Below are 24,326 nucleotides of genomic sequence, written 5' to 3' on the forward strand. Positions count from 1 at the left end.
AAAGCCACCGCGACAACGGACTGACCGCCCATGACAAGAAAGTCTCCGAACAAGTTACAAAGCCACATGATCTGACGAGAAGTGAATGACTGACTGACGAACGACTGTCGACTGCCAATCGGAGAGGAACCCCTCGTCTTGTCCGTCGGCCGACCCATGCATGCCTCCAGCCAGCCGGGACGTCTCCAATCTGTCGGCCGCCCGCTGGACTGGATTTGTCTCCAATATAGGATTTCTGCTACGTACTACTAAATTTTAGTCTGCTACGTACCTTAGCTATGGCGCTCGCCGCCTAAACATTTTGCCCTTTGCTGTGGTATGGCGGGCGGCGACATCCTCACTCTCCAATTGGCGGTCGGTTCTCGTGTCGGATACCAGGGAGGGCGACGGTGCTCATGATCGACACCACACACAGGCGGCCGCTCTGCCATTTTCTTTTTTTTTCTCTCTGCTCGGCTCTGAATCAACTAATCAGCAAGCTGTTGAGGCGGGCCAGCGACAAAGAGAAGGGCGATCCAACACTTATAACAGAGCGCAGTTGGCCTCCGTTCGTCTCCTCCTCCTGGCATCGTCGTCATCGTCGTCGTCACTGAATCACTGCGCCCTTGTACGTACACCATCACAGAAGGAAAGACATCAGAAGGCGAGTGAAAGAGAAGAAGAGAAGAAAATCGCAACAGAAGACATTGGAGAGAGGGAGGGACAAGAAGAAAGGCACAATGGACGACGCGGAGAAACACCCAATCCCGCTCTTCTACCGCATCGTGCTCCTCTACATCGAGCCCCTGTTCGCGCTCAACGGCGCATTTCTCTGCTTGGCGTCACCCTCACACTTCCTCGACGCCGTGTCACCTCACCACCCCGTCGCCAACGCATCCTCCCTCGCGCTCGCACCGTCCGCCGCCCTGTCGCACAGCAGCAGCAGCCATGGCAACGGCGACGATGCGCTGCGCAACGTGCGCATCCTCACCGACATGCTCGGCATCATGCAGCTCGTCTTCGCCTTCAACCTCGCCGTGACGCTGCGCGTGGCCGGCACCCAGACCAAGATCTGGCGCGTCATGTGCGCGGGCATGCTGCTCTCCGACCTCCTGCACATTGCCGTCTCGGTGCGCGAGTACGGCGCCGGCGGCGTTGGGGGCCAGGGCGTCGGCGTCGGGGCCTGGCGCCTGACGGACTGGATCAACTTTGGCATCCTCATTGGCATGGGCGTCGTGCGCTTGGGCGCCGTGCTGGGCATTGGCATCCACGAGGGGGAGAGGAAGGACCACAAGGGCAAGATCTCATGACATACGGCAGTAATTATATGCAATTCTTCTTCGCAAGGATGTACAGCTATAGTAAGCTCAGGCTATCCGCCTCTCCTCGTCCATCAGACGTTGACGCTCCTCCTGATGTCCCCTGCTATCGTCGTCATCGTCGTAGTCCCCCTTGCCGCCTGGATACAGCACGTAGTGCTGCACCATAAAGATAACATCGTACACCATGCTCGCATTGCCCAGCGCAAACTTGACGGGATTGCCCGTGATGCCGCTCCAGTCGCCCTGCAGCCAGCTATCGATGCCCTGCTGGGCGATGCTGAGGATGCCGCCCGAAAAGTCGAGGAGGATCTGCCAGATGCTCCAGCCACGGGTGCTCTTGTTGCGCCAGTTGGCCAGCATCTGCGGCACGTACTTGACCAGCGTGACCACGAGCTTGACGTAGCCCACGGCGTAGACAATGTCGAGCGCGCACCAGGCGCGAGCCGGGTGATCAATGTCCGCGGCCCCCGCAGTCGCGACAATGAGGACCGTGGCGAGCACGCCGACGACGCACCCGTTGCCAATGCCCAGCGCGAGGCGGCTCGGTCGGGCGCCCACGCTGGGCGGGAACCCCCACAGTGACTTGGCGAAGAGGTACTGGCTCGCGGTGATGACGCTCAGGATAAGGCCGTGCAGGGCAAAGACAATGTCGTTGAAGGCGACGGTGGGCGTGAGGTCGTTGTGGCGCGCGGCGTACTGGGCGCGGATCGTGGGCGAGTAGTAGAAGGCTGCGTTGGAGGCAAAGTACGCCGCGAAGCCTGTCGAGGTTAGTCTGTCGGGCTTGTGTGTTGGTAGTTACTGGAGAGCCCACCGATGACGTTGAGAAAGGGAAAGTCGACCGTCGTCCCCGAGGTCGAGGCGCGTCCCCAGTTGAGCACCGGCTGCGGGTAGAAGGACGCGGACCAGCAGAGGAAGTAGACCCAGCCGAAGATGGCGGACAGGATCTCGAGGAGGGCCATGGGTGGCGGTCTGCTGGGTGGTTGAGCGAGCGCAGGTTCGAGCCAACTGATCACGCGAGGGCAGAGGGAGAAACTCGAGGCAGAGGGAGAGACGGAGGTGGATGCATCGGCTCGAGTTCGCGATGGTGTCATGCGGGGCGCCTCTACGCGCACGTGCATTTGAAGGTCAAGCCTGCAATTGCCTACCATTAATTCCTAACAAACTCTTATAGTAATTCAAACTATTGTATTATTAGCAAGAACTGAATTGATACTCAGTCTTGCTTGTCACGCATACAACCACCCAAGCATAGCCCTGCGACTCGTCTGCGCGGTGGCACATCCTTCACCCGCTGAGCATCATCAACAGACAAAGACTGCAAAAGTCAACACAGATTGTATCTAGTCTATCGTCTAGCTGTACTCTACTTTTGTACCATGCCTGCTCCTACAGCCTCCTCTCTGCCCACCCATCACGAAGGGCACCAAGAACAAAAGAACGCACAAGACACACCATGAACAGTGTGACGCATAAACACAAGCATAATAAAACCCCAGACGCCGTCTGATGCAGTACAGATCAGATACAACCGACCCTCTCGTCGCTTTGCCGGCTCCCAGATCTGGTGGCCGCTCTCAAAAATGGCTCGTTTGCCTCCATCCATCCAGTCTGCCGGCTATGCGCGGTAATCTCTGGATGCCGCTCACAACCGACGTCCGCGCAAGCGGATGGCAGCAAGATTCTCATCCACCAGCAGGCAACCCTATTTCGAACCACCAACAGCCTTGGGCAGCGACCGCCACCCCTGCTCGTTGGGCAGCTTCATCCGGCCAAAGTCCTCGTCCAGGTCCAGGATCACCTTGAGCGCATTCCGGCTGCGCGCAAACGGGCTCGTGTCCAGCTGGCCCTTGATCGACGACGCCGCCTCCGCCACGCCGACGTGCGCCGCCGTCTCCTGCTTACTACCAGGCATCGGGAGCAGCGTCTGCAGCAGCTCGTACGCCGCGAGCGTGAAGCCAAACTGCGGCGACGAGCGGAAGATGCGCGCCGGCCCGCCCTTGAAGAAGGCCGTGAAGCCCTCCTCCTTCCAGATCGTCCGCGCCGCGTGCCGGAGGTCCGTGTACTGCGCCTCGCCCTTGCGCGCCTCCACCTGGAGTCGCGTCTTGATCACGTCGCACGGCGTCGTCAGGTACGCGGCCGGCATGCCGGCAATCGCACCGGCTGTCAGGAGCTGCAGGATGCCCAGCTTCTTGGTCGGCGACTCGCCGAAAAAGTCCTTCTTCAGGTGGCTGTAGGTCGGGAAGTAGATGGCCGAAAAGGGCACGTCGCGCAGCAGACACGCCGACGCGCCCTTGTACAGACCGACGAGACCGAGGTTGCGCACGATCCACATGGCCGACCGCTTCGGCGCGCCGTCGACCGTCTTTGCGATTTCACCCTGGACCTGCAGGCGGATCTTGACGATTTCGAGGGGGTTGGTGAAGACCTGTCACTATCAGCATGTATGGTCAGGGCGCAAGAGTAAAAAGAAAACGTACAACTTGACACGCGCCAGCCGTGCCGCCAGAGATGACTTCCGACGCCAGGCTGAGCTGGCTCGACGTCTTGTCGGCTAGGGCGCCGCGCATCAGGTCGTTGACCGTCAGCTTGATGGCCTTTTCCGGCGCCACGCCGACCAGCTGCGGCAGCACGCCCGAATACAGCCCGCGGAAGCCCTCGTTCTTGATCACCTTTTGGAAGCAGTCGATCGAGTTCTTGTACAGGCGCTGCCCGGGCTGCGCCCCACGCTGGTTCTGCAGGCGGGTCTTGACCAGGTCGATCGGATACACCATAAACGCGCCAAACGCACCGGCCATGGAGCCCAGGCCAAAGTTGTAGGCCGACTCGAGGACGCTGCGCAGGACGTGGCCGCTCGCCGACTTGGCCGCCGCCACGGTGCTGCCCTGGTCCTGCGCGTCGTAGATGGGGTTCCGCCACGAGGGGTCCAGCACCTTGGCAAAGTCGCTCAGGCCCAGGCGGCCCGAGGGCTTGTCGAGACCGGCAAAGTGGAAGAGAATGTCGGCCTCCATGGGCGTGAAGAGCGAGAAGCGGGTGATCTTGGCCGCCTCGTTGAGGAACTCGGAGCGCGTAATCTTGCCATCGGTGGACCCCTCGACGGCGCGGCGCAGGATCAGCTCGACCAGGTCCATCTCCTTCATCATGTTCTGAAAGGCGCGCACGTTGGCGTACGAGATCTTGCTGCCGGTCGAAATGTTGCACAGCGTGTGCAGGTTCTCCAGCAGGTGGTCCGACAGCTTGTGCTTGGCCGTCTCGACAATGATACGCTCAAAGTCCTCGGGGTTGATGTAGCCGTCGCCGTCCTTGTCGAAGAGTTGGAAGGCCTGGCGGATGCGCTCGCCCTGCAGGCCGCGCAGCATCTGCGAGAACTGGGGGTAGTCGAGGTTGTGGCGCTTCTTGCGGCTGCCAATGTACAGCTTGGCCCACTCGCAGTCCCAGTCAAAGGGGATGTTATCCGGTCCCTTGTTCAGCTCGTACAGGCGGCGAAAGTCCTCGTAGCGCACGGTGCCGTTGCGCTCCACGTCAAAGAGGCGGAAGGCAATCTCGTACTCCGAGTCGGGCTTCATGAGTAGGTTCTCAAAGACGCCCCAGTCGGTCAGGGTGACGCGTCCGCAGTTCTTCATGTCCGCGACGCGGAAGAGGATCGAGTACTGCTCGCGCTTGATCTTGTGCTGTTTCGCATGGCGGTTAGTCACCGCCTCCAGTCTCTTCTCTAAGCCAGCCACTCACAAAGTCCTCATTCTTGGGTACAATGGCTGTGATAAACTCCTCCGGCCCCATGTAGAGCTCGCCCGTCTCGGGATCCTTGACGGCGTTGGACGTGAACCGCGCCTTGGTCTGGGCGGACATTTGCGTAGAACCCTCGGTACCCACGAGGCTGTCCTTGACAGCCTCCTTGACCGTCACCATCTGTGCCATTGTGTCGTCTGCTGCCAATGGACTCGATAAACCCGTCCGTGATCGTCGAGAACGGCTCGTCGCGTGCGCAATCGGCTGGAGGGGGGTAGGCGGGCGGACGTGATGGTCAATTCAAGACGCAAGTCGAAAAAGAGGGATCTGCGAGGGCCGGGATCGCAACCAACCGCGGCAGGTGTTCGAAGCAAAAGTTTGTGGACAAAATAAAAATAAAACTTTTTGACTCGGGCCCCGTCGTCCAAATCAAGTCCAAGACTTCTCCAAGAGACGTCGAAAACGAGAGCAGGTAAGAAAACCTGGAGTAGTGTTCCAAAGAATCTGGGGTCAGAGAGAACTCCAGACTGAGGATTGAGTCAATTTGAGATCCTGATGGCTACGAAAAACAGTGGAACGCTTCCTGTGGTCCACGCATCAAGGTTCACGAGCCAAAAAGAAGCAGACACTCGCGCGGCGGAAGACTGTCTCCTAGCCTGGGCGGGAGTCCAAGGGTGTGTCGGTGAGTTTTCTGTCATTGGGTTGGCGCCGCCCCAAGGCCCAAGAAAGGCACAGGCACACACGCGCGCCAATGGAACCACTTTGTTCCGGTCGTCTAGTCAGGGGTCCGGGCGCGCCGGTGGCAGGCACAACCAGCATACCTTATTACGTACGTAGGTACCTGGCAAGTTAGGCCACAACATGCTCTCAATCGCTTCATTTAGGCTATAACTAATTCATTGCCTTTTTCCATAACATGCCTGGTCTGACTGTAATCACACTGACTCTTTGCTCGTTCACTGCTGCTCAAATTGAAGTGTCAGCCAGGCTCACGCGGATGGATCCGATTACGTCAAAGCGAGGCATCTCTGCTGCCGCCGGCCATCGGCATTGGCGCGCGGTCTTTGCTCGGCGTCATGGGTTTCGGAGAGACCTCCGACCACTGCATTTATCTCGACGACATGAAGCCCAATGTCAACATCAGTACACGCACAACGAGCAATCAATCGAAACAATTCTATTAGCGCCTGCCGCCTCCGTAACGCCGTCCTGTTTTGGGGCATCTATGCTTGCCATGGGCTCTGCGAAAATAAAAACATGATAAAATGAAAAGGCGCAAGGCCAGCGACATGAATCCAGACAGTACCAGTGATCACTCACTGGCCAAATAATCCTATATCAGCTTCCAAAACCCCTCGGCGAGTCTTGGCTCATTATCGGCGCGCACCCTTGTCCGCGAGGTGAAACGAGTCCCCCCGAACGCCTGGTCTGGTATAGCGGAAAGCAAGTGTATTCAAAGGTGCAAAAAGGTCGTAAGCTCATAAACGTCGTCCCGTGTGGTTGTTGTGTTCGTTGTCGTGGAGAGCCACTGTGCCAGCGACCTGGCGAGTCTTGCGCCTTTGCGAGTCAAGGAGCAAATAAATCTCTCCGCGTGGAGAGGTTCGACATGTATCCCGCGCTGTTGGAAGGGGCGGAAAGCAGAGCAAGTCACGCCGTGGCGTAACACTCCAGACTGGTTTTCATACCGCTCCAAAGATTCATCGACCGGCCTGGGGGCATGTGACTGTGTATAGCGCAGCTCCCGTCGTCGTGTCCTAGATTTGGCGGGGGAAGCAAGGGTGGCTTTCTTCAAAGAAAGCCTGGGTCTGGAGACGCTTGCGTACAGGCATACTGTGGTGTGGCAGCGCGAACCCGCTATCGAGGACCTTCTGCACGAGGATAGAGCACTTCTTGAAGCGGGGGTCGGTATACTTCTCAAAGATGACGCTGTGGTGGTCCATCGCGATCTCGCAGCACTCAATCAGCATCACCACCAGGGGTTGAAGCTGGCCATAGGTGTAACCCGAGTAGTGAACATGGGCAAGACCCCAGTCACCCTTGTTGAGGACCAAGCGCGCAAGGCAATGGGCACCCGCAGCGAGGAAGCTGGGGGGCGAAGCGACAAAGCGCTCGTCCACAATGGTGAGCTCGAGAAAGTACTTGGCCAGCGTACGTGTGTCCAGATCGTAGTCGTCGGCCTTGCTGACACGGCGCAGGAAGCTCATCGGACCGGGCCATCCAAGCTCGAAGTTCAGCATGCTAAGCATGAAGCGCTCAGCCTTGATGATCTCCTCGGCGCTGTACCCCTCCTCAACCATGTAGACCAGCTCGCTCAGTGATGGGCAGTTGATCTCTTCGTACTTTGACGCGACCAGCAGGGCTGTTGCTCCTACAAGCTGCAGCTTCCCTATGGACACAACCTTGGCGGATAGGAAGCGGTCGATGTAGTTGACGGTGAGAAACAAGGTCTCGGGGAGAAGGGTGAACCGCTGGTGCACCTGGACGAGCCACTCCATCAAGACTGCTCGCATCGACCATTGAATCTCGGTCTGGAACTCGATATAATGAGGGTTAGGGAGCATGGATGCCTAATGGGCCAAGGTCAGTACAGGCTTGTGAGCTGCGCGGTAGCAGGAAACTTACCTCAAGCTTTCGCATGTAGGCGAAGATATCGTCTCCGTACTCGGCGACCATGCTGACATCCCACGCCTCGTCCTCAACATCTTCCGGGGCCCGAGTCGATTCGACAAAGATTCGGGCCTCCTCCATCTCTCTCTGGATGCGCGTTGTGACCTTGGGCTGGAGAAGAGTCGTCATGCCGCCGTGAGTGAAGTCACCAGGCTGCACAGAGCGAGCCGTGGTGTATCCTTGGTCAGCATCTTCATACTCTTCGTCTTCTTCGTCCCACCACTCTTCAGGCTCCGAGAGACCAGGCGTCGGCCCATCTGTGTTGTGAATTGCGGAGAGAACTCCATCCCCCTCAATGATTTCCGATAGCCTCGAGAGACGCTCCACTTGGGGCTCCTCAGGCATACGGGCGGTCTCGTAGATTCCGTCAACTGCTTGCTGCACTGGGCCCTCTGCAAGCATGTCCGCCAATGTGTCCCGCTCCATCATCTCAATAGGCACCAGGTCAACGGTGTCATCAATTGTTTCGACCGATTCAGTCCGCTCCAATTGGCGACTCTGTGTCCGGCGAAGTGCAGGCTGCTCCTGCTTCAACTGTGGCTGGCTCTTGTGGTGACGAGGTTGCAGTGGATGCGAGGAAGCGTCTTTCACTTGGACGACGGCGTGAGGTTCTTCCTCCTGCAGCGGTTCCTCGTCAATCTTGGCCTCGACAAGAGCAGGTTGCTTGGTCTTCTGGGCAACGTTAAATGTCTTGAGCTGAGGTGCTGCAGCGGGCTGAGGTGCAGGTTTAGGAGGATATGAAACCCTCGTCGAGGGCACGTTCTCTTTCCGGATGGTGATGCTCTGTGGCTTCACGTAGTCACCGTTCTTCCCATGGCCCAGGTACATTGACTTGGCCTTGTGGATCTTTGCTCCATCCTTCGTCCCGTTGTTGTTATGTTTCGCGATGTTCGTCAGGTCGGCGAAGGCAGCACGCTTAGCTGGCGCGCGAACACCAGCCATTGACGCGTTCGTCTGTAGATTTCCGGTCGACTTGTGTTTCTGGTGGAGGGCGGGTTTGGCGTTCTCGCCGCCGCGAGGACGACACGGCTATCACGGTCAGTATTGTTGATCGTCTGGAGGAGGGCCAATTGAAGGCCCTGGGCAAGCAATGGCACGAACCTGGGCATTCATGGTGGCTGGGGAGCAAGAGCTTTTCCAGGAGAAGCAGAAGAAAAGATGTTGATTGATCCTGTTGTGACGCAGTCGATACGCCCAGGAGACGTCCGAAAAGCACCGAGGAGCTCCCTAACGCAATGTGGTATTATGTCGTGATGGGCAGCTCAGGCTGTTGGCGGATGTTGATGCAAAGTCGAGGTCGGCAAGAAAACAGACGCGATGGATTAACGTGACGACCGTGGTCTGCCGCACAAAAGCAATCGAGAAAAACGAAGGGAAAGTAGGTCCCAAAGGACGGAGCTGGTGAAGGTGATGGGAGAAGGAAGGAATCAAAGCGCAATGCCACCGTAATCAGGTAGTGGTCAGGAGAATGTCTTAAGTTGCGGAGCCGGTGCTCGATCCCGCCTGGCCTTGCTGAGGATTGCTGACAGTGGAGGTTGTCGAGAAGGCGCGCCAGAGCTCGTGAAATTGACGTGGAATAATCAAGTCCAGCGTGACAGCGAGAAAATCATAAGTTTTGAGCACAGGTGAGCCCCAATAGTTGCAGATAATTTCGCCTGACGTTCATTTGTGATTTAAGATGAACTGCAGCTCATGCTCCGAGCTCTGTATCCAGCGGTGTTTATTTGTTTATGTCGCTGCATTGGCTTGCATTAGAGACATCTACGTCCCGAACGGGACTAGTGCGACCCAGTCTTCAGGCTGCACAATCCAGAATCAAGCTGCACAAGCCAATCAATCCTCTGAAGCTACCCGCTGGTCGTCGTCACAGCGATGACGAAAATCCAGGGTCGTCGATTCTCTTCAGAGGGACCTGTGTGATTTTCGCATTGGCTTTGATATATCAAAATGTAATGCGGTGCTCTGCTGGCGCTGCCCTCTCGAATGAATCGAGTCGGCAGTGCGCCTTTGTCAAGGCCGATGCCTGGAATGACAGCTCGCGCAATTCAACTCGTCTCGGGAGCTAGTCGAGCTAGTCCGATTCCGGCATCATGATTATGCGTCGCGTCTCACCCGTTCGTACGATGAGTTCCAAAAGGCTTATCAAAAGGCGCCCACGACCACATTACTGCTGCTAATCTGCTACAAGTGTGCAGAAGATCTCAAAATATCTATCTTGCTTTTTTTGCGCATCTCTGAGGTCTGTATGTGTGACTGCAGACCGTACAATTGACGATCGTCAGTGGGGCCAGAAGCGCGTCGCATCGCCAATCGATAAGACGCCAACCACTCACGGTTGCACGTGATCACAAGCGTCATAGCTCTCGACCTGGCCCGATTGAACAGCATCGCATTTTGGACTATATGAACTCGGAACAAACAATATCGTGGTCAATTGATTCTCGTGCCTCTGCGCGACTTTGAACGCGACCATGGAGTCGTGACGCAAATTTGCGACTGAGCCGTGAATGGCCCTTCTGATGGGGCGTGCGCACCGCCGTTTCATCCACCATCTCGGGTACGCCGTCGGCTGGTCCCAGTTGTCCGTAGGACATAATTTGAGGTCTTCTCTGGCCGCGCGACCTCATCGCGACCCAATGTATCTCTTTGATTTTTCGGCGGCCTTTGGTGAGTGGTGGTTAGAATGTCGGTCGGCAGCTTGGTATCACCCCCTCACTCAGGTGGTGCGCCACGCACGACCGCACTAGACCATCCTGAGCTTCCGAGATTTCATGTCGCGCTGGCTCCAGTCGCAGCGAGCATCGAGCTCGAAGATATTATTAGCCTCGGATCTCATGGAGACGCAATGCTCGATCAGAAAAGCCAGGAAGAATTGCCTGGTCTGACACCAGCTCGTCTTCCGATGACCGTCTCTCGTCATCCGCTTAGCACAGTCCGTCGACGTATGTCTGACACTGTGTGTCTTCCAGACGAAAGAGATACACTTCCACGGCACGAAAGGTGATGCGCTGTCTCAGGCTGACATCCTAAGGCGATGTAAAGCACATAGGAAGATAGAGTGATGGTTTGAAACTCGATTCGCGTAAGATCGCAGTCCATGCGCTCAGTAGATGGCCATGCGCGCCATGCACAGGCTTGTCGCAATGTGCCGACGCTGTCGCATTGCGCCTGCGCTTGTGCCCTTGGCTTTTGCGACCAGGATGATGCGACCAGGTGTCCATCATGACCACCACCGTGAACCAGATTACTAGCAGATGGTTCCGTGTACACGCCTCTACAAGATCGTCACAACAAAGCGCGCGCATTGATATGGCTGTAGGCAGGCCGTGTTTCACTATGAACGCTTCCAACCATCAAGGCAGCGCATGCATCCTCCGACCGCGCGACTGACTGACTGCCTGACTGTGATGTGCGGTAGTGGTGCCGATCCTTGCGCATGGGTTCGAGCGTTCGACTTTCGTCGCCCACTGGCCAAAACACTGCGCAGATCCACCTCCAGCCACAAATGCCATCGCTGTCTTGAGTGCAACAATCGCAGCCCGTCAGACTCTGACTCGACGCAAAGGCCTTCCGCGCCCTCTGGAGAGAAAACCTATGGATTATGGCGCACAAGTTTCTACCGGAACCACCCTCTTTTGCGGGTGTATCCATGGGTGGAGGATATCGGGGCCGCCACTCCCAAGAGGCCCGCTTGACATGCGCCTTGCTGGACCACACACGTTCATCACAAGACACACCGTCTTTTGCGCTCGCCAATGCGCTCAATGGAACTAACTAGGTACCTTGGGGTCGCGCCGCAAGCTGGGGCTCTAGCCGGTCCCGTAAGGGGCCATTGTTGCCAAAAAGATATATGCCTGATACAATAAACAAGTGAAAATGGCTTGGCTTTGTGATCGCGGTGCGCCCACGTACCGGCGCACAAGCAGAGACAGGACGCTGAACGGTTTGTGGTCTCCGAGGCGCCCAGACGCGAGCGCGCATAGTCAATGGATCATTGCGCTCTCTCAAGAAGCGACATTCAGTTCCTAATGTAACCGCCTTCAAGCGCCGAATGTACGTAGTCGCCGACTTTTTTGGCTCAAGGAGCCCAGGTTCTGGCATGTCTCTTTTTGGAGCGATCATAGGGTTGTATGATCGGTTCGTGGTCTGCGAGCCAATGATCCGCTATCGCTGGCGTCCCCAGAAGCGCCCGCCATCTTGTGCAGGGATCCCAAGTTAGTTGGGACCTACCTATTCATACGTACATACATAGAGGTTGAGAGTGGCTCGAGGGAAGAGGAGGAATTCGTCTTCATTAACGACAAGGGCGCAGAGACACGTCTGCCGATGCGGTATACTCACAGTGCTGATGGTCCTGTCTCTGCTTGACTTATGTGGCAGTGTTTGACACATCCTCTGGCATCCCCATCGTAGCACTGTTTCGAGACCTCCAACTCGAGGCGCAAGTCGCCAGTCCCGTGCCGTGTATGGCCTCGACCTCCGGGGCTTATCTGCTTGCGTAGCTGAGGATTCGTCGCGCTTGTCCGCACGGTGGTTGATTGTTTGTTTGTTGTTCGCTCAACAACAGCCAGAAGCAGCGCAGCCAGGTCGCGACAATGGGTCGGGCACAACCAGCCGTAGATGATGGCAGCCTGTCGTCTATCCGCATGATCCCTGCATGGCATCTCGCCAGGGCACAACATGCTTTGCCGAGACCCAGATAGCGGTGCAGCGCAGTCAGGCACGCACGCACGCACTCTGTGGTAGATTCGGATCTGGTCTGGTCGGATGATGACGCTTTTCTGTCACTCACACTCGGGTCATACTTTCCGCGCCCGTGTCGACAAGAAACTGCGCTTGCTGCGACGTGCGCTGGCTGGCTTGAAGTTTCCAGCTGCGCGCCGAATCAGCGACGTGGTTCCGGACACCTTGTGCTAGCGGAGCCCCATCAGCCCACAGATGCGGCCTGCATGTCAACCTCTTGGATCTTTCGGGATAGTCTGTGTCAATTCTTCTTGAGGGGTATGTTCACCGTCCGATGGACTTGAGATAAAGTTTCTGCTCTGGGCAAAGTCTGTTTTCTCCAGTGGAAAGAGGCAGCGTCTGTTGCTGCTCGGGTGAGCTGAATGGCATCGCATCCTGACGTCGATCAGAAGTAGATTACTACCTACGTAGTACGTATACCCTAGGACTTGTAGCAGATTGACTGGCAGCTCGCTTCTGCTTGTACATGTTGGCAGTGTATTGGATGGAGGCTGGGACCACAAGGGTCCAAGGCGCCTTGGCCAGGACAGAACTCGACTCGTGTCGGACTATTATCATGTAGGCCACGCAGATGCGATATGCCCATTGTTGAGGTGCCAGCAGTAGGCCGAGATCGACAACCAGATGCGACCTTTGCGCCACCGCAGACGTACATGAAAGTAGGGGTCAAGTCCTTCTCGCGCGTGCCTCATGGACAATCTTATCATATCTCAAATATCAGTGGAAGACATGATAGCCAACAAGTGAAAATCTAACTCTATGCGCCATTGCAATCGCGAGAGAGCGGTCAAAATATGTGATATCGCACGGTTGTTGGGATGGTGGTGTGGGATGCGCAACTGTCGCATCTGGGCCAGCGGAAGGGCTCGAGCTGAGGCCTTGGTGCCCTTTCACATTGCACACTTTTTGGTCCCAACACGACAGCCACCAACGCTCTCCAGTAGCTTCAAAATTGAATTGCCAGAGTCGCCAGACACATCCATAGAGGATAGAGTATCTTTGAGCGTGAATCTACCCTGCCTGCGTACAGGAATTGCCGGCGATATAGCAGTTATGGAGGCGGCTGGCCTGGACCAGCTCTAGTGCGGTGCACCGTCCACTGTAATGGTTTCCCTTGGGCAGGTGAGCGCCTGTAACGGCATGTCCACAGTGCGCCTGCGACAAAATCGGTCGACCTCGCCTGGCTCCTCTTTTCCCTCCTCATGCACTCTCTTCGTCCGCTTCAGTTCCTGTGACCGTCAACACAACCATTGTAGGCCGCTCAGGACGTCCATGGTAAGTCATCAGTCCTCCAAACACACGCTCAACACTCGGGAACAGGTGCTTCCTACTTCCCATGTATCCAATGACGTTCGCACCGCCATGCCTCCTCCCCAGCATTCCGGCGCTTGGCCTGCGACGACGACGGCTTCCACCTGCTCGCAGGAGGCCCGTTCCCTTCCTTTGCCATGTCATCGAAGCCTCTTTACCTTTGCGATCACTGACAAAGTCCACAGATCTCGTTTGCTCCAAGATCTGTTGCCCTTTTCCTTCGACTGCCTCGACCCTCGTCCTCAGCGTACACCGCACCGCAACACCCTCGATCCCATCCGGCGCTTACCTCCTGGCACCCAGGGGGAATACCATTTCGAAGTTCAATCGTATATCGGCCCTCTGAACAAGTCGAGAAATCCTTCATCTGAGTTCTTCTCGAGGTCAGAAGTGGGTTTCGTTTAATCTCGCCCAGCGACACCCTGACGGGGCTTTGACCCGTCATCTCTCGAGTGTGGACTCCGCCCCATTTGAGTCGAATCTGCCGTCACAGAAGACGAACAGCGCTTGGTCCTTCCAACCATCGTCGCCCATTCTCTCTATTCATCCCCGAATTCCCGCACAAAATCGAGTCATAATGGCCTCCATGTCGCCGTACGACCGTGCTGTCGACACGGTGGAAGCTTCCCCAAGCCAGAATGCCACCTCTCCCCGTCAGGCCTCTACACCGAAGCAAGTCTCCTTTGAGCTCATGTTCACTGGAGCCCATGCTCGTGCGCGCCTGCCGATGCGTGTTCAAATCTACCCTCACGACACCACAGAGTCCATTGTGACGACTGTCAAAAACTTCTACGGTCTCTACACCGGCCCATCGGGCGCCAAGGGCGTTAGCTTTGAGGATAAGGAAGGCAACACCCTTATTGCTCGCTACGAGAACTTCTACCACAACATGACCATTTACGTGAGAGTCTTTGAAGAGTTCCCAGCCGAGCAAAGCGTCAATGCGACCACCCCGTTTCAGGGTCCGGCTGTGCTTGCCAACGGCTACCATCACGGCGAGGGCCCTGCCGCTTTCCATGCCCATCGCCCATCGCATGATTTTGGCCGCCCTGCTTCAAGAGTATCAAGGCAACGTAGCCGATCTCCTGGCTCTTCCAAGTCTCAAAGAGATGGTTCCGTCGGCAGCGCTGGTCAGAAGCGCCGCTCCCGGTCCGCAAAGCAACCAACCGCGCTGGGTCAAGCAGATACCTACAGCGAGAGCGTGGGCGGCTACAGCAGTGATGACGGTGCTGCCCACAGCACGACGTCTGCGCGGACCAAAGAGCAACTCGGCAATACCGATATCAGTGTTGAGAATATTGTCGAGGGCGGCCGTCGGAAGAGGGCAAAATTTGACAGCTCGGTATGCCTTGGCAGCCTTTCCGTGCTTCTTTTCCCTTTCTTTTCTAACCATGCTTCATAGGAACTACCGCTTTTCGCGCCTCCGCAGATGCCCGCTGCTACTAGCAACCCTTCCGTTTCGCCTGCCCGTCGCATGGAATCGTATCGACCCTCCTTGCCCTCTGTCCACGCCGGTCAGAACCCCTTTACCAACCCTCGGCCGATGCAGGCTTCGCAAGCCTACAACAACATGCAGCACAATAACATGTATGCCCCGCAAAGCGCTGAGGGTCGCCGGGCGCGCAACACCAGCATCAGCATGACCGGACACGGCATCCTCCCCACTCCCGACCCTACTGTGGGCAGCACCGTGTCCGAGGAAGACAAGGACGTTGCGCTGCAGCTCATGCGACTTGGAGACATGTCCAACATTTCGCACGGGCGCACGTCTGGCTCCACGCTCGATGACATGTTCAGCGGTAGAGCCGATGCCCCGTCATCGACTGGCGCTACAAGCGACAGCGAGAGCGACAGTGACGGTGACTTGCCCCCTGCCCGTCGTCAAAAGGTGGAAGCCAACGGCTACGTGAAGCCCAGCATCTATCAGACCACCGAGTCCCGCTTCGTGCCGCCTCCCATTGTCGATGACCACAAGCCCCGGCCCAATGGGGCGAAGCCAAAGTCATCCTCTGCCACAAAGCCCAAGAGCAAGCTGCCCAAGGCTCCTCGCCCAGCTACTCAGGCGGTCGTGAAAGATTTGCCGCTCAGCACCGGAGGTCCCATGTCGCCGAACTCGACTGCGTCCTCTCGCAAACCATCCATCGCCTCTATCAATGGCCCTGCGCAGCCCGGCGATGACGATCATCCTGACTTGTCGAGCAAGCCACGCTGCCAGCGCTGCCGAAAGTCAAAGAAGGGCTGCGACCGACAGCGTCCCTGCGGGCGCTGCCGCGACGCTGGTCTGTCTGCTGAGCAGTGTATTAGCGAGGACGAGGGTAACGGTCGCAAAGGACGTTATGGACGCCACATGGGCGTCCCCATCAAGAAGGATGAGGCAGAGGCCCTCGCGACCATGACCCAGCCCACTCTTCTACCTGCGGCGCCCATTGCACTACCCCCTATGATCGCGTCGGCAGACAAGACGAAGAAGCGCAAGCGGTAGCGACAGTCCTTGGAGAGCACCACAAAATGAGCAAACACAAAAAACAAAGCACACATGAGCGACACGCAGCGATGGCGTATTGTGTTTGAGGAGTGGCTGGCGCAGGATTTCTGTTCGAATCACAATGTCATTGGAGGACGTAATCATGACGGTCTACCAAGACCATTACACTCCTTACTCGGCGTTTGGCTCCTTGTTGGCGATTTTCAACAATGTTACTTGTTATCCTAGTTGTTGTATGCCTGGCGCAGACCAGCCCATGTCCTCGTCGTCGGGCGGGCAAGGACACTGGGTGGTCGCGCAGGATCTTCACTTTTGGTGGGGGAGCAACCGATGGGCTGCAGGTTGGGCCATGATGACCCTGACCTTGGTAGCTTTACTATTTGGTTTGGCAAAGAGCTGGGTGGAGGGCTGGGGTTGGAGAAGCAAAAGGAAGATCATGCGACGGCCAAAAGGGCCTGGTTGTTCGAGGGTGATGGTATAGCAGGCCTCTAATAAGAGGGCTTGCGCATGCGGGCGCGGGAGGCTCTTTCATTTTTATCTGGTTTGGTGCTTTTTATGCTGTCTTCTCGATGTATACGCGGTATTTTATGAATTACATTGCGAAACCCTTTGTATCCGCGATACGAGTGAAAGCGCACATGTAGATGATGTCTCTGTGCAATGTTTCAGACGAGTTGTGCATTTTTGTCTGGTAGCCGGGCCATTACACACTGAGACCCGATTCCCACTGTTGTTGCTGTCATCTTCGTCTCTGATTCGTGTAGAGAAGAAGCTCACGTGAGAAAGCTCTCAACGTCTTGTCGCGAATTTACGTCATGCGCTACCCCGCGACGCAGCGGGGCAGAGCAAGACAAAATCCCGTGAGCAAAATCTTTTCGACGCCCAGCGCTTGGAGTACCTAAATATCGCGATTGAAGAGTGCGGTAAAAGTGTGAGTGCGAGCTTTGACGAGTTGGCCATGCGCAAGCTACGACGTTTACACGCTCGTCGCATATTCTGAATTGGGAAAGAGACTGTGTGGGGTGGTTGGCTACCCTACATCCGATGTGCGGAGACGGGATGGGATTTCTTCCCGTCCCCGCGCCGCCTATCGGCCGGAGCGGGGCGGCTTTGCGCCGGGGGAAAATAGCGGGGCTTCCAACGAGTTACCCTAAATAGACGTCATGTGGTGTTCATAAGCTTAGATTGAAGACAAGGGACTCAATGCTGGATTTGATTCCTCTGGCTGGACTCTGGAAAGTTAGAAGATATAAATTGATGTTTTCTGTAATCATAAGCAGTTGATCCGCTTGGTTTTGCGGGTGGAAACATTAAACAAACACAGAAACACCTTTTCACCCACAAACATGTGTCTCTCAACAGAAAATCACCGTCCACAATTGAATCGGGAAATGACAGAAGACCAAATTATTGTGAGATTGCAGGGATATGTACAAGAATAGGTGAGGATTAAACTTGAGGAAGAGGCGTAGACCTGAAATCACAGGCGATTCCTCTCCCATGCTCAGTAACAGCTGCCGCCGCGCAACCACGGTGACACTGCGATTCGAGACAAGCAAAATTATCCTTAATTATGAATGATGTACATTCAACATAGAGCTTTCGAGAAACCTCTGGGACGAGCTTGAACCTGGAGCGCCACACTGTTGCTGCCCAGTGCCATGCCACGGCCGAGTCCCACATCGCAAGGGCGTCGATGTCAAGCGACTACGGTATGATGCACTAGGCTCTAGGACAGTAGCCGAGCGCGGAGCCATCGTTGTCAATGGATATTAATACATCCTGATCCCCAGATATTGGGGCAGTCGACGTCACGGCTGGGGTTGGTTTCACCATCGTAATTGGGTTTTATGTCCTTCTTCCCATGATTTCAGCTGCGTCTGCCTTGACAACACCACGTGTATACCGACATGACTTTGGAGCACGACCTCCATCGCGGCGACTTGGAGAAGGGCCATGGGGGGAACGATACCACCCAAGAGAATCCGACGCAGCCTCCAAACTATCCACTCCCTGAACGTACGATATCCGGGGCGACGGCGCCCGTTCCTCCCGACGCAGACGACTGGGACCCTCCCGATGGCGGTCTGCTCGCCTGGTCCCAGGTCATCGCCGCCCTCTTCATGAACATGGTTGTCTGGGGCTACCCTGCGAGCTTTGGTGTTTTCCAGCTGTATTACGTGGAGACACTGGGCCTCCCACAGACGCAGGTCCCCTGGATTGGCTCCGTCCAGGTGTTCCTGGCCTTCGCCATGTGCACGGTCAGCGGCCGGCTCACCGACGCAGGCTGGGCCAAGGAGACGGCCCTCGTGGGAAGCTTCTTTGCCGTCTTTGGTACCTTTATGACCAGTCTGGGTAGGACGTGGTGGCACTTTTTCCTCGCACAGGGGATCTGCACCGGCATCGGTCTGGGACTGGCCTTTATGCCCTGCGCCACCGTCGTGAGCACGTACTTTAAGCGGCACCGCGCGTTTGCGCTCGCGCTGGCTGCCACGGGTTCGTCCTGGGGGAGCCTCATGTTCCCGTCCATTGTGCAGTATCTCATTCCACCGATTGGGTTTGCGTGGGCGGTCCGTTGCGCAGCATTCGTCGCCCTCACAATCTGCGCTGTGGCGAACTTGCTGCTCAAGCCGCGGATTGCTCCCAGGAAGTCCGGTCCCATGATAGAATGGGAGGCTTTCAGGGAGCCCGCCTACATGTTCTTTGCGTTGGGTGGGGTCTTGTACTTGTATATGTTGTATTTTGCCTACTTCTATGTGAGTCTACCGGAGCTTTTCGAGGGTGAGAGGGGAGCGCAGCTGACGAGAAGCAGGTCAACAGTTTCGCCCGCGACATTATTGGCTTCAGCCAAACCGACTCTGTGACAGTCCTACTCATTCTGAACGGTATAGGTATCGCCGCGCGTCCCTTGGCAGGCTATCTCGCCGATCGTTTCTTTGGTCCCATCCATATGTTCTTAGGCATGCTGTGCGCCATTGGCATCGCGCTCTTTGCCTGGATTGCCGTGACGACGCGCACGGAAATGTATGTCTTTGGCGCATTCTATGGCTTCGTGACAGGCGCAGGCCAAGGGTGCTATGTTGGGGCGCTCGCCAGCCTGACAAAGGACCCGCAGAAGATGGGAACGAGATTTGGCATGGTCTCGACTATGACCGCTTTTGCCGTGCTTGCAGGGCCTCCAACTGGGGGTGCTCTTATCGAAAGAATGGACGGCTCGTATGTGGGCGCGCAGGTCTGGGGCGGATCCGTCGCTGTGGCCGCTGCAGTGTCAGTTCTGGGCTCGAGACTTGCGACGACGGGTTTCAAGTTCAAGGTCAAGATCTAGACAGTCATATGATGAGGCTTCCACCTTTGTGGTTCCAACGATCTTTACTCGGACATCAATGAGCTCTACTCCCTGATCTGAGCCAGAGTCAAGACAATCAAGCGCGCGAGCTGCTGGCCGCTCCCCCATACATCGTCATGCTCGCCAGTCAGACTCTTGGTGACTGACACATTGAGGCGATCTTTGATCAACTTGGCGGCCATCTTGTCGATTTCTGGCTCGTCGATCAGTGTGTCCTCGCGCGACCAAGCAAGGACGGCCAACTTGGCATTCGGCCAGTTGGTCTGGAAGTTGCCAGTAAAGTTGACGGGGGAGGCCACGTCCCATATCTTCCTGTCAGAACCAAAGGCCGAGGTGATGAAGCCAGTGTAGTTGCCGTCGTGACGTTCATCCAAGCCGACCAGATCGTAGATGCCTGAGACGCCAACAATGGCTGCTGGGAGTGGGACGTGTTCTTCCGCGCGCTCGGGAGCGCGCGATGAGGGGTCCATCAAGAGCTGCATCGCCAGCGTCGCACCAGCCGAGTGCCCGACGAGAATGTACTTGTCCTCCTTGACGCCATGTTCCCTGCTCAGGAAGCGGAGGGCAGCTTGAACGTCGCGGATGTGGTCGGGGTGCCTCGCCTGACGCAGCTCCGACGTGGGCGTTGCGGCAGGGTCTTGAGGATGGTCGGGATGAGGCGATAGGCGGTAGTCGATACTAGCGAACCCGGCGATAGAATTTGGTGGTAGTCTGCCCGCTGATAGAAGCTGATCGACCGTGGGGAGGAAGGTGAGGTGAGTGATTTTGGGGTCGCGCCAGGCGCCGCCGTGTATGTATCTGGGAACAAGTCAGATCAACCAGCCTCAAGTCAATTCGGTAAACAAAAGGGGGAAGTTGCATACACTATCCAGTAGCCACCCCTCTGCTGGGGCATCTCCCAGATGCCGACCTGCTGCAGTACGTTGTCGCCATATTGCTGGCTAACGTATTGTATGGTAGGGGTTGGCTCGGCGGAAGCCATTGTTCTCAGGCGGATACGGTAGTCGGGTGACGTCTGGGGTTGGCTGCGCATAGACCTATCACAGATGGATGTCGTCTCGAAAAGGGTGATCGACGGTGTCTTGAGGTATTTTGATCTTCGCTATCGCGTTTTGTTGCACCTAAGGATCAGTTTGAACCTGACTTGAGGGGTCAGTGAGTCGTGAGGATAAGCCAACGTCAAGCTGGTGGAGGAGGAATCATGGCGATTGTGCGACCTGATAGTGTTTGGCTGTGCGCGCCCGCCAATCACTATCATCCGCCTTCCGCGGCAGGTTCCGCTCATCCGCAATTGAGACTATTGTTAAGAGTGTCACTCAAAATGTGTGATATCACTAACATCACTAAACCCGCATCGAATCCCTCCTTCCTCACGCGTTTGGAGACGCGCCTCCATCTTCCGTTCCCTTCTTCAGCTGCTGGTGAGAATGTCACCGCCAACAACATCCTTCGACGATTGGAGTACCAGCACATCTCCTCAAAAATCGACCGTGCCCTCTTGCCTGCGATGCATTTTCCTTGATTCCGCTGGCCCCATCCAGCCATGACTGGCACACCTCCTCACACGCGCTTCGTTGCATAGCTTCTCGGCGAGAAGCCGTTGGCTGCATGTTCAATTTGCGAATCAAAACCAGAGGGCACACGAGCCAGAGCTTAGCCGATCGTCTGTCCTCTATTCAGATCTTCACCGCATGCCTCTCGCCTGGCCTTGCCCGCTGCCATGCTGGCCACTGCTGCAGTGCGACACTCGTGTCGCCACCAAGCGAGAGGTAGCTGAACCCGCTCGATCAAAGGTCCGGCCTGTGCGTCGATTATTGGAAAATCGCGAGCCTTGCGCGTCTAATGACCTCCCTCTCGGATTGGACTGAATCAGACCTCCTGGCTGCCTTGTGCTCTTCTCCAATGAGCTCTGACCTGGTTTCGATCATCGGAAAGGTCGCTGTACTCCAAGCAGCAAGAACATCATCGCGTAGAGGGGAGAAGCGTTGCTGATATATATAAAACGGCTGCGAGAGCAACCAAGAGGACCCTTGAGCATCCGGTCGATCTCCCGCCAGGCGAGACAGAAATTACCGCGCGTTGTTGGTTCGAATCTCTCTGCAGGGCCTTGCTCTGGTGGCCCAGCCGCATTGCCGAGACCAGCCAGCGCTGAGGCCGTCACCGCATCGTTGGGAATTTGCTGTTGACGACGGCTCATGCATTCACCCACATGTGCCACTTGACCTGGGCGCTAGTCTCCTCGAGTCTCCCCTAGGCCCTACGCCAACACTCGATGCAATGCGTCTGCGTCCAGGATGTCCATTCTCGTCGACTACTCTCTCTTGCCGTGGACAGCTCCAGAGACCGGGAGGCTGAGTTTTGATAATCGAAGGGTGTGACTGACAGCCTTTGTCTCCTAGTCTGCTCGCGTCCCGGATGTGGCACCCCCCTTGCTGTCAGTCAGTGCACGCTCAACAGGGCGATCTGTGCCAGCAATCTATATTGTGTATCACACGCACAGGCGCACCCGATTGCCCATTCACTACCCAAAAATATGCTGGGGGCGCGTCGCCGAATTGGGTAGGGTCAGTGCTTCACGACCAAGTATACATACATCGACGCACAGTCATGATCGTCTGGTGCCCCGTGCAGCCTATGTTGGTGCAAGAGTGGTCTAGTGACTGGCGCCTGCATATTACATCCCGCGGATATCTCAAGCCACCTCAAGGGCTGTCTTGGGGTGGCGGGCTCCCTTGCAAGGCCGAGGTGGCACGGTGGTGTGGTTCGTGATGAGCGTACCCGTCTCGCCCTGGTTCGTTCCTCCAGTCAGTGAGCTCTGCGAGGCACCTCACCATCATTCAGGCGCATCATTGACTAGGCGGTCCTGGATGCCCTACTTATCAGGGAAATAACCTCGTTCTCCTTCATGTCCTGCTCACCTCCTTTTCTCATCGTTTAGTTGCTCCACGGTTGTGCCCCCCCGCGCCTCGCTATCCCCTCAACACGTAGGAAACACAACGAGGCGACTTTCACTTGTACTCCATACAGACACGCATTTTGAAACACAACGTCCAACAATGGCTGACGACACGATCGACTTGACAGCCTACAACGGCGACAGGCTAGTCAGCACCGTCACGGTCTTCCTCGTGCTGAGCTGGATCGCTGTTGGCCTGCGGACTTATACCCGGGCATGGCTGATGAAGAACTTTCAGCTGGACGACTGGTTTATGCTCCTCGGCCAGGCAACCTTCTCGACGTATGCTGGATTTCTGTACGCAGGCATTAGCGAGGGAATCGGCACTCATAATGCGGCCATCAAGGACGATCAGCAGCAGGTCATGGCTCTCAAGGTAAGAAAACACGGAATTCGCACTGCCTCTGGACTGACATGGATCACAACAGTGGCAAGCGCTGGCGATTGCCTTTTATATCCTGGAGATGATGTTCATCAAGCTGAGCATTGGAATCTTCCTCTTGCGCGTCGCGTCCCAGGCCGTGTATGTGTGGATTCTACGCATCAGCCTCGTTATCATCTCTATCTGGAGCACCGTCATTTTCTTTTGGAACATCTTCCAGTGCGACCCGGTCTCCAAGCAGTGGGACTACAGGATCGAGACGGGCAAATGCGTGCCTCCAGAAGCGCTGGTCATGGCAGCCTATGCGCTGAGCGCCATGACCATCGTGTCAGACTGGCTCTATGTACGTGCCCCAGCAGCCAGGAGTTTGTCGACGCGGTGTGTGTACTGACGAATGTGCCAGGCGCTGCTCCCCATTCCCATGGTGTGGAATGTGAGAATGTCCAAGCAGGCCAAGGCGACTGTCATCCTCATTCTTGGACTGGGCATCTTGTACGTTCCCTCACCGCCCCCTTGCAACCCCCTGAGGGTCATAACGTGGCTGACGTTGCACGACAGTGCCAGTGTGGCTACACTTGTGCGACTGCGATATCTCCCCGACATGGCTAATCTCGAGGACGTTTTATGTACGCTGCGCCACTGCCCCCTTTCATTTTCGCACCCGCGCGCGCACGCAAGGCCACTGACTGACGAATCGCAGATGCGGGCACGGATGCCATGGTGTGGACCATTATCGAGCCTGGCCTCGCTATTGTCGCGTCCAGCCTCGCGACCATCCGTCCGCTCCTGCGCGCCTGGCGGATCCGCGGCTTCGAGTCGACGGATGACGCCACGGACGACTCGCGTCGTAGCGGTGGCGGTGGTGCGCTGCGGCTGCCCCCTTTCCAACGCGAGGTGCGTCCCTCGGCCAAGGTGCGCCCCGGCCAGTACGGCATCCAAGACATTGCCATCACCACCTTGCGATCCCAGCTGGACCAGGAGGAGAATGACCACAAGGATAACGTCTTTGTGACGCACGCCCCGATTTCCGAGCAGACGCAGGAGGGCAACGGATCCGAGGACGAATGGAGACGCTCCGAGGGCGCGACGTCCATGGACAGCTTGTGTGATCTCGGTACACGCAATCGCCGGAGTATGCATCCGGACTCGTATGCCCCCGGACATGGCACGCACCCTGTCTACCTGGGCATGTCTGGTGATGGACCGGACAGCTACCGGGGGTTTGGGGGCAGCAGGCTAGGTTAAGTGGCTGGATGGTCCAAAGGGCGCGCTGTCTTTCAGGATTCATCGTTCTCATTTCTGGTATATACTCAATGACACTCATAGTTCTTCATCTGTCCCTGGCGGACTACAGGACATGCCACCCTCCTCTGCCACATCTCGACGGATCAACCCTCTCCACCTGTCTT

The 24,326-nt window shown here is 56.6% G+C and overlaps 9 protein-coding genes across 9 annotated transcripts; 5 read left to right on the forward strand and 4 right to left on the reverse strand.

Moving 5' to 3' along the window:
- Positions 1–439: 439 nt before the first annotated feature.
- F5Z01DRAFT_46290 (uncharacterized protein) lies at positions 440–1,522 on the forward strand. Its single transcript, XM_046259929.1, has one exon. It carries the CDS (start codon positions 720–722, stop codon positions 1,287–1,289), a length of 570 nt encoding a protein of 189 aa, XP_046119214.1. The 5' UTR covers positions 440–719; the 3' UTR covers positions 1,290–1,522.
- F5Z01DRAFT_673243 (cystinosin) lies at positions 1,347–2,260 on the reverse strand (the record flags this gene model as incomplete). The annotated part of the gene is made up of 2 exons (XM_046264914.1): positions 1,347–2,059; positions 2,113–2,260. The coding sequence occupies 2 exons, from the start codon at positions 2,258–2,260 to the stop codon at positions 1,347–1,349; spliced, it is 861 nt and encodes a 286-aa protein (XP_046119215.1).
- A 532-nt stretch (positions 2,261–2,792) lies between these two features.
- Positions 2,793–5,391, reverse strand: F5Z01DRAFT_46435 (mitochondrial carrier domain-containing protein). The gene is made up of 3 exons (XM_046259943.1): positions 5,028–5,391; positions 3,779–4,969; positions 2,793–3,726 (listed from the first exon to the last, which is right to left on the reverse strand). The coding sequence occupies exons 1-3, from the start codon at positions 5,214–5,216 to the stop codon at positions 3,004–3,006; spliced, it is 2,103 nt and encodes a 700-aa protein (XP_046119216.1). The 5' UTR covers positions 5,217–5,391; the 3' UTR covers positions 2,793–3,003.
- A 1,390-nt stretch (positions 5,392–6,781) lies between these two features.
- On the reverse strand, positions 6,782–8,807 carry F5Z01DRAFT_673245 (cyclin-like protein; the record flags this gene model as incomplete). The annotated part of the gene is made up of 3 exons (XM_046264915.1): positions 6,782–7,594; positions 7,650–8,723; positions 8,796–8,807. The coding sequence occupies 3 exons, from the start codon at positions 8,805–8,807 to the stop codon at positions 6,782–6,784; spliced, it is 1,899 nt and encodes a 632-aa protein (XP_046119217.1).
- A 4,510-nt stretch (positions 8,808–13,317) lies between these two features.
- Positions 13,318–14,239, forward strand: F5Z01DRAFT_46556 (uncharacterized protein). The gene has a single exon (XM_046259950.1). The coding sequence runs from the start codon at positions 13,542–13,544 to the stop codon at positions 14,151–14,153; it is 612 nt and encodes a 203-aa protein (XP_046119218.1). The 5' UTR covers positions 13,318–13,541; the 3' UTR covers positions 14,154–14,239.
- Positions 14,211–16,397, forward strand: F5Z01DRAFT_46541 (putative C6 finger domain protein). Its single transcript, XM_046259949.1, has 2 exons — positions 14,211–15,090; positions 15,151–16,397. The coding sequence occupies exons 1-2, from the start codon at positions 14,326–14,328 to the stop codon at positions 16,228–16,230; spliced, it is 1,845 nt and encodes a 614-aa protein (XP_046119219.1). The 5' UTR covers positions 14,211–14,325; the 3' UTR covers positions 16,231–16,397.
- Positions 16,398–18,030: 1,633 nt separating this feature from the next.
- On the forward strand, positions 18,031–19,626 carry F5Z01DRAFT_46603 (major facilitator superfamily domain-containing protein). Its single transcript, XM_046259953.1, has 2 exons — positions 18,031–18,989; positions 19,046–19,626. The coding sequence occupies exons 1-2, from the start codon at positions 18,144–18,146 to the stop codon at positions 19,556–19,558; spliced, it is 1,359 nt and encodes a 452-aa protein (XP_046119220.1). The 5' UTR covers positions 18,031–18,143; the 3' UTR covers positions 19,559–19,626.
- On the reverse strand, positions 19,624–20,561 carry F5Z01DRAFT_673248 (Alpha/Beta hydrolase protein; the record flags this gene model as incomplete). The annotated part of the gene is made up of 2 exons (XM_046264916.1): positions 19,624–20,377; positions 20,443–20,561. The coding sequence occupies 2 exons, from the start codon at positions 20,559–20,561 to the stop codon at positions 19,624–19,626; spliced, it is 873 nt and encodes a 290-aa protein (XP_046119221.1).
- Positions 20,562–22,492: 1,931 nt separating this feature from the next.
- On the forward strand, positions 22,493–24,281 carry F5Z01DRAFT_46617 (uncharacterized protein). The gene is made up of 5 exons (XM_046259955.1): positions 22,493–22,911; positions 22,964–23,260; positions 23,321–23,409; positions 23,476–23,543; positions 23,618–24,281. The coding sequence occupies exons 1-5, from the start codon at positions 22,636–22,638 to the stop codon at positions 24,160–24,162; spliced, it is 1,275 nt and encodes a 424-aa protein (XP_046119222.1). The 5' UTR covers positions 22,493–22,635; the 3' UTR covers positions 24,163–24,281.
- The last annotated feature ends 45 nt before the right edge of the window (positions 24,282–24,326 follow it).

The sequence above is a fragment of the Emericellopsis atlantica genome (assembly GCF_019669845.1).
Source record: "Emericellopsis atlantica unplaced genomic scaffold F5Z01scaffold_10, whole genome shotgun sequence".
Classification (NCBI taxonomy): domain Eukaryota; kingdom Fungi; phylum Ascomycota; class Sordariomycetes; order Hypocreales; family Bionectriaceae; genus Emericellopsis; species Emericellopsis atlantica.